Consider the following 11,793-nt stretch of genomic DNA (forward strand, 5'->3'; position numbering starts at 1 on the left):
GCCAGGGTGCTTAGAGGATCACAAGCTTCCTTCTCGTCTGTAATCTTTGAAAGGAGTTTACTCCATCAGCAGGACACAGAGATTGGGGAATTTTACGGAAGAGAACCGCTTGCACGGAGTCAGAGTAGGTCTCATGGCTCTCGGTGGGGATGGCAAAGCTGAGCAAGCACGCAGCTGAGATAACGTTAAGCAGGGTTCACATGGGGGGTCACCCACACCATCAGAAACATGAGCTGCTGCATCCCGCTCTCCCCACCAGGACTGGGGACCTACCAGCACGCTATGGAGCTCCAACCTGGCAGACCTGTCCCACAGAGAGCGGGCACCAAGAGGGCACCAATTAACCACAGCCTACACAGGCGGTTTATAAAGCTACAAGGGCCAAGGATCCGCCAATGCAGGCCCTTGTCACTGAGCGACACGCAGCCTGAAATCTAAGATTCTTCTTTTTTAAGTTATCTGAAACGAGTCACGGCAGATTTGCAGCCTTGACACCATTTTCTAATTCCCGGCGTGAGCGCGATGGCAGGTTTCACAAAATACAACTCCCTACAAACGCCCAAATAAGAAAACTATCTCTGTGTAGAAAACCATGGAGTCAGGAGCACTTCAAGAGACCTCTATGGAAACTCCCACATCCCTCTTCCTAGGGCTTCCCTGACATGCAGCATTTCAGCCTCCAACAGTGAAAAAACTCCATGTCTCCTCTCACTTACCATCAAAAATGGCAGCGTCGTCCTCAGTCAGGAGGTGCTCGTTAGAGAGGAGATAGAGATGGTCCACCAAGGGGCAGGGCACGAGGAAGGACAGGGAGCCCTAGAAAGGTGAGGAGAAAGCCCTTCTTTGAGCTCCCCCCAAACGCACACCTCAGTCAGAAGAACTCCTCCCTGGAGATCACTGCTTCAGTCGGCTGCAGCGGCCAAAGAGCCACCGCTGCTCAGCCTCACCTTCTTCAGCAGGCACACCATGCTGGTGTAGGGATTCAAGTGCAGGGCCAGGGGCCGTGAGAGCGCTTCTTGGTACTGAAGGCAGCAGGCATAGAACTTGGACCAGAACTCCACCTGCAGCTGCCAAAACTCCTCCGGCGAGCACTCGTATTCTGTCACGCTGCCCTGGAACTAGCAGGACCAAAACAAGACTTCAGATGAATACCAGAGAGAAAAATTGTAGCGTTCAGACTGCTGTCTTGGCTCTCACGACCAGCGTCACACCTTTACATGGTTAAGGCTTATAAACACCAGTTACAGTTGTCTTCCCTACAACATCACCATCAAAATGTAAGTATTTTCCTACAGCAGTGAATCACACAGCAGACAGCAAGGGGAACAAAGCCCACAAGAACCATTTCTATACGACCTTAGATAAAGAAGCACCAATGAGATCAAGAAAAAGGGCAGCACTGCAGATCTCTTTAAAAACATCATGTTGTAGAGAATACAAAAGACTGTAGAGAATACAAAACCGCCTTTTTTTGTGAGCTTTCTAGCAACAGTCTAAGCAGCCTCAAGGATGAGCTGCAGGTGGAAGGACTGCTGGCTTAGAGATTCGGGCATATCAGAGTAAAATCTGGAGGAGTAGGATAAAATGGGGGAAATTCAGACCCAAAAGGACAGCCAGATGATCTTTCAGATAGGTCCCCTAAGCAGATTATGTTCTGGTGTCCAAAATTACGAGCAACGGCTCTGCGCAGTGGTGGCCAGCACCCGTGCGCAGGGAGCTGAGAACGGGCAGCGCGCAACGTGCGACCAGCAAAGCACGCTCCATGCAAAGCGCACCCAAGGAGCAGAGACAGCAGGACATCAAGAAAGAAGAAGGGACTCCAAAAAAGAAGAGGGAATGGAAAAGCCAGGCAGGAAGGATGAAGATTTGTACTTTTTTTAAGAAGTCACATAACTCCTTTGGAGAGACAAAGGACAAAACAAGGCCTGGGGTCACTTTGCACCTCATTTAACTTCACCGAACCATCACAATACTGCATACAACAGATGCAAGAAGAAAACATCACGGGGGGGGGAAAAAAATATCTCACCTCACTTTCCACGGCTAAGGTAACCTCTTTTTTTAACTCATCCCACGTCAGATCCATGTGTGTCTCAGTTCCTTGAGAAAAGATCTGAAAAGCAGCACAGTAAGCTTTTACTTTAAAGCAAGAGAGCTGTCTCCCCGAGGTTCAAGCAGCGTTGAGCGACGTAAACCAAACATGAGAGCATCAGCCAGTGCTTCGCAGGATGAAAGTATTAAAAAACACGGCTGGCTGCTAAATGTGGGGTACATGGACGTACAGCCAGCTTCACTCTTCCTGTGGAAATGGAGGATGCCTCCTGGCAGGCAGCACACTGGGATGTGAGGAAAGAAGTGCTGCACACCTTCAGAGCAGCTCTCTGTACCTTGCTATAGGCCTCCATCAGGTCACAGCACAAAGAATCAAAACGGTCAGAGTAGCGGAAGTTTGGCTTTTCCATTTTTCCTGAAAAAGCACCGTGTGTTGCCTTGCTCTGCCCTTAACAGTCCTAGAGGAGCCAGAACTGAGCGGATATATTCCAAAAACACAGCTACAGTGGGCTGAGAGTTTCTGTTCACCTGGCTAACGCAGCTGGCAATGAAAAGCAAGCTCAGCAACCTGCTGTCCTAAGGGAAAGCATCTTCTGGAAACCACATTCTGCTTCCTGCCGTCAGCACACACCGGCTGAAGTATGGCACAACAGCCGCTGACTTGCTTCAGCGACTACTGACAGGTCTACAAACTATCAGATGCAAACTGATGCCCGCCAAGACCTGCAAGGAATCCTGTTGCCTCGCATCTAAACAGCCAGGAAGGAGAAGGTGAGCAGAGAGAGCACCAAACGCCCTCTCACTAACCTGTAAAGCCTTCTGGATAGCTGCATTTGTGAACCGGCCAGGCATGAAGAGATACTCCAGGTAGGTTTCCTGCAAAGAGAACAAGACAGCAAGTTAAGGAAACACACGTGTCATGAGGAGAGCATTTAAGACACTGCTTCTGGTCCTTCCTCCCATCCTCAAGCTCATCCCCTGGATCTGTATTTCTTTCCAGCTTCAGTTCACACCCACACCCTGCTCCAACCTCTCCCCTTCCAACCCCTTTGCAGCTCCCGTGATCGACACTGCTTCCCGCACACTCCAGACCTTGTTTATTCACGTCTTGTCTCAAGGCTCTCTCTTGACTGACTTGAAACTCTCCTCATCCCTCAACTTCTGGTTTTGTAACTACGCTTAGCGCTTTAATGCTGTGGTAATAGAGGCTAAGGCTTGTCCCCTTTAATTTGGAGCAATTTTAAGGCTGTATCTATATAATTTGTACACTTGAACTATCTTAATGTTCTCCTCCTGGGCAGAGAAGCTTCATTACTTCTCGTTGCTATTTTACAGTCGGCTCACCCTGGGGTCCTGATCGTGTCGAACTGTCACTTCCTCTTCAGGCAGTGGCTGCACAAAGACCTTGTTCCACTGACCCGCGACATTTCTGGAAGAAATATAAAACCAGAATCAGCTTTGCATTGCAATGCTCCAACAGAGAGCGTCTGGGAGTGCTGAACCAAACCCATCACTTTCACCAGCGATCACAGACTTTACAGCAACCACGGCCCCTTGGATCTGGTAACAGAGGAGCTTTGGCTAGTGACAAGAGACGGGAGAGCTTACCAGCGGCATGCCCAGCCCTGAGCTAACAGAACAGGTTGGATTCCTTAATTTATATCAACATTCTCCCCATCACATGTGCTCACCAAGCAACTCTCTCTCAGACTGACCAGTAGATTCTTCTGCCTAAACCTGCACACTCACAGCATTTTTTACCCAGAATTTGACTCCCTGGTCTGGTTATGCACCAAGCCTGTCCTCTCAGCTTTATGAAGATAGAGCTGATGCTTTCACGCCACTGGTCCTCTCAAAACATCCTTCTTGGAAGAGACCAGCCAGTCGTGTTTTGAAGGAGCTGTCGGTGAAGGACAGCCCTCCCTCTGACACGCTCACAGCAGACTCCACTCCCAGCAAGCCTGCCACCCGGCTTTTTACATTTTTCACATTCCTCCAGCTGAGCTGTAGCTTTATTATGAAGCAAAACCAAAAAAAAAAAAAATCAATGTAATCTGCACTGCGGGAAGACACAGTTATGCATGTGACACAAACACCGCAGTAGGAAGAACTGGGTACCACTACGTCTCCACACACTTCAGCCAGCAAAGCAAGACAGGAAAAAAGTGGAGGAGCTCAATCGGCGCTTTTAACAAGCAGCAACTGGGAGCTGCTCCTGCGGTTACCCCCGCAAAGCTATCGACACTAGCAATTCAGTGCAGAAACTCACTGCTCAAAGTTGATGTATTTCACAACGGTTTGGTTCTCTTCGTTGTGCCACAGCGCCCAGATCTCAGCCGAGGTTAAGGCAAAGTCAACGAGAGTCTCCTAGGAGAGAGAGTGTGTATTTACCTTCTTATCAGAAATTCAAGTACAGCAGGGAGAAGCGTGTAGTTAACAACAGCAAAACATTCCCTCCTATCATTTAACCACGTTTTGGAAAGAATTCTTTATTCACAGTTAAATCCCCAAGTCCAGGCCTCTGATCTCTCAGTAAGCAACCCTCCCTCTTGTCTCCGTGCCTTCTGGGGGAGCCGGACCCCAGCGCTCACCTGCGAGGAGAACAGGGAGGATATGTGGTCAAGGCTGTAGCGGTTGCTCTCGGTGCTCACCAGCTGGAAGACACAGAACTACAAACACATCTCGTAAGTCATTTGCTAAGGGATGGCTAAGCCAATAACCAGCACGTCACGGGGAAGCTCGTCTCTCCGGTCCCTCTCCTTGCCTGATGCTACAGTCGCCAGACCCAAGGGCTGAGGGCAGGAGGGCTGAGCTGAGCACGCCACGCACCGCCAGCCACAGACCCTGCCAAGGTGACCCTCTGCGCCGCGTACTGACATCGCTGACTTCAGCCTTCCCAGCAAGGACACTCATCTCTGCCTGAACCTGAAGGATTTCTAGTTGCCTTTTGGAAGGCTAAACCAGAAAAAATGGTAAAAACAACACTGCTGGGCACTGCTAGCGACAACACGATGAGGGCAAGTAAGGGGATTAAGGCGGAACAGCCCTGAATCCTCAGGCCACTTGCTGCAAACCAAGCTCTGCGTGTTCCTACCAAAGCAAGCAGAGCACTAGTGGGACAGCAGAAATCACAATACGCGCTTCTACTCCATATGTGAATCCCCTGGAGAACGGAAAGGGTAAGCTGTCCAACAGATGAGACTACTCTGTGCCGTCATTCCTGTCCTGCTAAATTTATTATTCACCGCAAGAAGCAGAAGTTCTACAGAAGTCAATGTTTGGCAACGCACAGTGATGCGTCCGCACGCTCCCAGGAGCCCGACATAAATATACTATCAGTATTTCCATGCTTTTAGCTCCTTTCGGACCTTTCCTTTTCCCACGGCACATATGTGCTTTCAGGATCCTACCAGAACAGGAGGTGAACAACTGAACTAGGACTCACAGCTCAGCTTAGTCACACAGGGAGTTCCACTCCCAAGGCAAGAGCACGTGCATCTTGCAGTGCTTTGAGAATAAAAATGTTTGTTTATTCAGAAAGTCCTGCTCTCTCCAGAGGGTGAGACGTGAAATGTTTCCCTCTTTCTTGCCTTACAGACCCAAATCCAAGGAGGAACGACGTATTTTCCGTGCAGCCCAAGAAAGAGGCATTCACAGGGAGGAAGCCCCGCCGCTCCATACCTGCCCTCGCTTGGGCGCGTGCATGTACACGCCGAGGTAAAGCCCCAGGGACTGGGAGAAGGCCAGTCGCAGTCGGTGCCCAGTCCCAGCCGCAAGCCGCAGGTCCCTGCTGACCGGCATGAACTCCAGCAGATCTGCAACCATCAGGCACATTTGATCCTACGCAAAATAAAGGTATGAGGAAAGTAGCATAGGAAAGACTCAGGACTGAGAAACCGCTCTTCTCCCTCACCCTTCTCCTTCTGGCTAAAGTCTGCCCAGATCTTCCCCTAAATGCAAATAAATGCAAGTAAATGCAAGTACGGATGCAAGTAAAGCATCCGTACGCGTACCTGAACCACTGTTTAGCTTTCCCCATCTCACCTGTGCCCTCTCCCACCACACACACCGGCTTAAAGCCCAGGCATGTACGATAAAGCTTCCACTCCCTCGCATAACGCACGTGCACATTCCAGTGCAGATGAGCCGTGAAAGCAGTTGTACTCGTCGATTAGCTTTGGCACTGATGTTTGTGGCATGCAGTGAGCAGAGGCTTTTATTAACTTCTTGTTGACAAGGAGCCATGTTACAAAGACACTTTTATTACCGCTAAAGCAGTAGAAAACCCATCTGGTGTGCTTCCTCAGCCCTTGAAGCGGAAAGGCTCCTGCCTGCCTTCCTAAACGCTGCAGTACGTTCGTAGATAACCTAATGCTGCCTCTTACCCTACGCACAAGGCTTTGCCGCAGAGAAGACCCACCACCCGCTTTCCAAACGTGGCTACAAACACACGCCACAACAGTTTTCAGAAATTGCCCTGAATCCCAGCGTGCAGAAGTCGACTCAGTGACAATCTAACGGCAGATCAAATCTACACCAACCCCTCAAAGCCTTCATTTCTTAAGCCTCAGCCTATCACCCGAGCAGCGAGGGAAGATGCTACTCCCCCGAACGCAGGCCTCGCTCACCTTATAGGACCACATCCGAAGTTTATGGTCCTGGCAGAGAGCAAAGAGAAAGGCATCGTGATCTAGGCAGTGAACAGAGAGGCTGATAGGCAGGTCCGATGGGCCACAGTCACCTCTGAAAATACAGAGTTTATTTCAACAGCTTGAAAGAAAATCAAGGCTAGCGCATAGATCCAAGGCACGGGGTTTCTATCGCACGGTCTTTAAAAACAAATAAATCAGCGGTGTGAGACCAGGAGGAGAGAGCAGCCTTTCAGGACTCTGTGGGTCAGCGTCCAAGGTGCAGAGGAGCCCACTGCACCAGTAACACCCAGTTCTTCACGCACTTTGGCAGAGCCAAAGCACAACCCTGGCTTCCCCAGCCCAAGCCTAGGGCCTGCAGAACGCGGGCAAAGGATCCAGAGGGAAGCAAGGATCCGACCAGCCCCAAGCAATGCATCGCTGATGGTCAAAGGCATTCAGGGCGTCAGGGGACTCGCTCCCATTTCCAGGTAAGAGGGCCTAGAATTTGGTTGTGCGCTCTAAGATACCGTAACGATTACAATCCAACACCGAGCCCAGTCCACACGCAGAGAGTGCGTAGGACCCACACGTAACCTCTGCCCGTTAGGAACAACCCTGACCTTTCAGAAGAAGGGCAAGAACATACAACTGTTGTAATCCTTAATCTGCGCTGGCTGCGAGCCATATCCTGCGCAAATCCTTGGAGGCCAATTACTAGATATAACGCATTTGTAGACACAGACGCACAGAATCAGCAGGACCCCATTAAGATGAACTAATCCAGCCCTCAAGTCCCAACTTCCGCACTGCGATAGGGTCCTGTAACCCAGTTAACTTTTTTGGCCGAGTATTTATAGATGCTGACTTGCCTGCCTTTGACTTCAGCTAGAAACTCTAGGTGAGGGAATCAAGAAGACAAAGTTAGTTCCGCTTATTCGTCACCAGACACTAACCTGATGGCAGTTGGCATCCAACCAGTAAGGAAACGCTGCATCACGGAGCTCTGTTTCAATTCCACAACTGAAACCGTTCCTTTCAAAATAAAAGCGATATTAAGAAATAAATTGAGTACTTGTTAACAAGATATTTACTGCCACCAGCAAGGGGCTTCACAGCCATGATGTAAAAGAGCTTTTGTGCGTGTGGACTGAATTTGTATGACACACGCCAAAAATCAAACTCAAGCGAAGTTCAAAGCTAGGAGAGGGGATGCCACACCGAGCGGTGTTTTGCAGAGGCGGATGCGAGAAGGCAGCCTGTTCCCGCTCCTTACCAGGCGCATCGTGAGGAGGCAGCTTAAGGACAAAGATCCCTCCCGAAGCAGAGGGCAGAGCGAAGAGAGCCTCCCCCTCGCTGCTAAGCCACGCTGCTGAGGCGACAGAATTAGACGCCAGGCCTGGCACGCTGGGAATCACATAGTAATTCGAAGGATCTCTGAAGTTGATTTTGCCGATATCTGTAAACACGGACTGCATTTGGCTCTCTGTTATCAGCTCCTGGAAGAGGGAAACAGCAGAGAGTACAAATCCTGAGCACATATACACAAGGCGCAGAAAAAACAACCAGACACTTGTGGAATGGCAACTGTGACACTGCTACTCGAGAAAAAGGGTTTTTCCGGTAAGAACTCTCATCACTACCGCTCCTGTTTCTCTTACTGTTAACCCACGACCACTGCTTTTTACGAGCAGATATGAAAGGGATTTCAAAACCTGCAATCTTCTAGCTCACTCGCTCTCTTCCTCTATAACAAGCCACAAAGGAGTCCTGCAGTCCATCAGCTGCTTCGAGACAGCTCATAGCAAAAGGCTGGTAACGAGCCCCGTGAAGAGCAGCTCTGCAATAGCACAGCATCATCCCTTGGGAAAGCTGCCTGGAACTCTACAAGCAAGAGATAAGCTCTCCAAGCGAGGAAAGGGACCTGACAAGACACACCAGAAGCAGACACGAGAGGGAAAGTCACAGCAAATAGGTAAATGCGATGTAAATTTTGCATAAGATTAATCTCCCACATGAAATAAAAAGATTCTATACCTTGCTGCGTACAGAGGGCAAGTTACAAACACAGCCAGGCCTCCCTCTGAAGCACTCAGGCCCTACAAAGGATACTTTGTCCCCACTGTCACAGGGCCGAGCCCCAGGACCGCTGACAGAGCCACCTCCAACCTCCGAGCCTCATTTCAGGTTATGTCAGTCAACAACTTTCATCAAAATCGGAGCCCTATTCAGAAATGTGAAGCACCCTCAGCTTTGGGGCTAACGCTGTAAGTCTGATTACAGCCTCTGCCTCCCCTGCATGCGGTCTGAGTACGTTCAGTTCCAAAGCGAGAGGTTTCCAGCTTGCTTCTCCTACCCAACCCTCTTCCCCAGCAGTTTTCACTTCCACATAGAGAACTGCTCCACACTGATGAACACGCCTGCTGCATCTGGCCAAGAATCAGAGGACTTGGAGTTCACCAGTTGATAACATCTATAAAGCAATTTAACTTGAAAAGTTTGGACTTTTCAAGTTAGAAACTAAAAGCACTAAAGAAACTAAAAGTAAGAAACTAAAGCACAGAGGTTCCCACAAAACTCAGGAGAGCCTGACAGGGTCCAGTTCTGCGCCTCTGGAAATACCGGAGGGGTCCAGTCCAGGGTACAAATCCCCACTGCAGAGCTATGAAACGGATCGGTCGTGGTGGACTGACCCAGCTGGCAGGTAACTGCTCCCTGCCGTGCGCCCCAGCGGGGTGGGGGAGAATAAGAGCAGCAAAAACTCGTGGGTTGAGGTAAAGATAACAATCGAAGGAATATTCAATAATAAGCGAAGGAAAGAGGAAGAAGAATAAAATAAACCCAAACCAAGTGATGCCAAGGCAATCCCTCACCACCTCCTCCAAGCAGCCTGATGCCCAGCCAGGCGCCGAGCAATGGTCGCCTGCCCCGATTCCCTTCCCTCCGTGTCGCTGAACACGGTGTCACAGCACAGGGACTGTCCCCTCTCTGTCCTGGATATGTCCCCTCCCAGCCTCCTGCCCACCACAGCCAGCCCATTTGGGGGGCAGAGTGAGAAACGGAGAAGCCCCCGATGCTGTGCACGCACTGCTCAGGGACAGCTCAAGCAGCGGTGTGTCCCCAGCTCTGCTTCGGTCACAAATCCACCACACAGCACCATGCGAGCTGCTGCGAAGAAAACCAACTCCGTCCCAGCCAAAATCAGTACACGGTCTGCTCGGCAGGGAAAAAAAATCCAGCCCAACGGGAAAGGGCTCAGGAAAAGCCGAGCTTCATACCCATCAGCAGCTCACCTCCAGCATTTCCACAGCCAGCCCACGAAACACGGGCACGATGGTGGTGGCAGGGTTTGTGTGAAGCCCCGTGACAGGGCGGTGTTGGGGGTTAATCCCGCTGGGCAACAAAGCAGCACACAGCCACACGCTCATTCTCCCCCCGAAGCAGGATGGGGGAAGAGGAAAGGAAGAATAAAAGCGAGAAAACTTGGGGGTCAAGATAAAAAATAAAATAATTGCTTAATAAGTGAAGGTCAAGCAGAAAAAGAGAGAAGAAAACAAAACAAGGGACACAAAGGCTGGATAGACCAACACCCAGCCAGTGCCTGAGCAAGAAATTGCTAATCTGCTCCAAATTCTCTTTTCCCTCTTATTGCTGAGCACGATGTTATATGGCAAGGAACATCCCTTTGGTTAGTCTGGGTCATCTGCCCGCTTGTGTCCCCTCTCAAACCACTGCACTCCCCCAAATCTATTCACGGGGGGGGGGGGGCGGCAGAATGAGAAACAGAGGCGGCCTTGAGGCTGCGCAAACGCTGCTCAGCAAAAGCTAAATTATTAGTGCGTTCTCAACACTGCTTAGGTCACAAATCCAAAACACAGCACCACATAAGCTACTATGAGGAAAATTAACTCTGTCACGGCCAAAATTAACTAACTCTGTCACGGCCAAAAGCTGTACAGGTGGGAAGCAGCACTTTGTGCCCATGCTGAGAAGCACGCCAAAGCCTTTGCTATTTTACAATGGATTTAGCGGCTTTGCTGAGGGCTCCTGATGGGGAGGACTGAGGCAGGCGGCTGCCACAGGCAGGGAGCAGGCCAGCCCGGTACTCACGCTGCGGTACATGCGGGCAGGATGAGGCAGGAGCAGGCGATGCACCGTCTGCCCGGTGATCAGGAGGACGACCAAGTGGTTCTGCACCTCGCAGAGGTGCACGCCGCCCGGCAGAAACGGGCATCCCTGGATGCGGAGGCGTACGGCGTTGTTCAGCAGGCTGACGTCGAGAGACTCCTCCACCAGCTCCACCGTGTCTCCCGATGTCGTCCTGAGGGAAGAGACCGGGGAAGGTGTGAGGACGGCGGGAGCAGGCCGGGGGGGGGAGAGGCGGGCCCGAGCAGTGCGGGGGTGAAGCCGGGACAAGCAGGGGGAGGATCAACAGGGCCCGGGGGCAGGCTCAGCCGCGGAGGGGGCCGGGGCAAGCCCCGGCCCCCTCCGCGGCTGGGCCTGCCCTCGGGCCCGCACTCACCATCGCACGAAGCGATTCCTGGTGGCGGCGGCGAGCTGCGCGCTCTCCTGGTAGCAGAAACCACCCGCGCTGTCCCCGTAGCGACCGGCGGGGAGCGGAGCCGTCCCCGGTGGGCTAAAAACCACCTCCCGAAGCCGTCGCGGGGGGCCCCGAGCCGCCGCGCTCAGCTCCAGGCAGCTCCGCTCCGCCAACCCCGCCGCCATCTTGCCGCCCGCCTTCCCGCCTCGCCCGCGCGGGGCATCACGGGAAGGGAGGCGCGGGGGGTGACGGGGAGGGGCGGGGGTGACGGGGAGGGGCGGGGCTGGGGAGTGTGGCGGCGCCCCTGGTGGACGGGCGGGGAGACAAGATGGGGGAGAGGGGAGGGGGGAGAGGGGAGGGGAGAGGGGGAGAGGGGAGGGGTCTGGGGAGGGGGAGGGGATGTGGGGAGAGGGGTCTGGGGAGGAGGGTTTGGGGAGAGGGTCTGGGGAGGGATATGGGGAGGGGGTCTGGGGAGAGGAGGGGTTTGGGGAGAGGGTCAGGGGGGTATGGGAAGAGGGGTCTGGGGAGGGGGGTCTGGGGAGAGGGGAAGGGGAGGGGTTATGGGGAGAGGGG

General features: G+C 52.2%; 1 protein-coding gene across 1 annotated transcript in view; it reads right to left on the reverse strand.

The window, feature by feature from the left end:
- NUP160 (nucleoporin 160) overlaps positions 1-11,434 on the reverse strand; it is a 29,409-nt gene extending 17,975 nt beyond the window's left edge. The window contains exons 1-13 of the mRNA XM_072865921.1: positions 11,203-11,434; positions 10,791-11,001; positions 7,957-8,179; positions 7,637-7,715; positions 6,681-6,795; positions 5,734-5,892; positions 4,644-4,721; positions 4,322-4,419; positions 3,397-3,481; positions 2,860-2,928; positions 2,030-2,113; positions 948-1,118; positions 717-816 (exon numbers count right to left, since the gene is read on the reverse strand). Of these exons, the coding sequence (XP_072722022.1) occupies positions 717-816; positions 948-1,118; positions 2,030-2,113; positions 2,860-2,928; positions 3,397-3,481; positions 4,322-4,419; positions 4,644-4,721; positions 5,734-5,892; positions 6,681-6,795; positions 7,637-7,715; positions 7,957-8,179; positions 10,791-11,001; positions 11,203-11,405 (1,675 nt within the window). The 5' untranslated portion in view covers positions 11,406-11,434. The remainder of the gene's footprint in view (positions 1-716; positions 817-947; positions 1,119-2,029; positions 2,114-2,859; positions 2,929-3,396; positions 3,482-4,321; positions 4,420-4,643; positions 4,722-5,733; positions 5,893-6,680; positions 6,796-7,636; positions 7,716-7,956; positions 8,180-10,790; positions 11,002-11,202) is intronic.
- Between the last annotated feature and the right edge of the window lie 359 nt (positions 11,435-11,793).

This window comes from Ciconia boyciana, chromosome 6 (genome assembly GCF_034638445.1).
Source record: "Ciconia boyciana chromosome 6, ASM3463844v1, whole genome shotgun sequence".
NCBI classification, from domain to species: Eukaryota; Metazoa; Chordata; class Aves; order Ciconiiformes; family Ciconiidae; genus Ciconia; species Ciconia boyciana.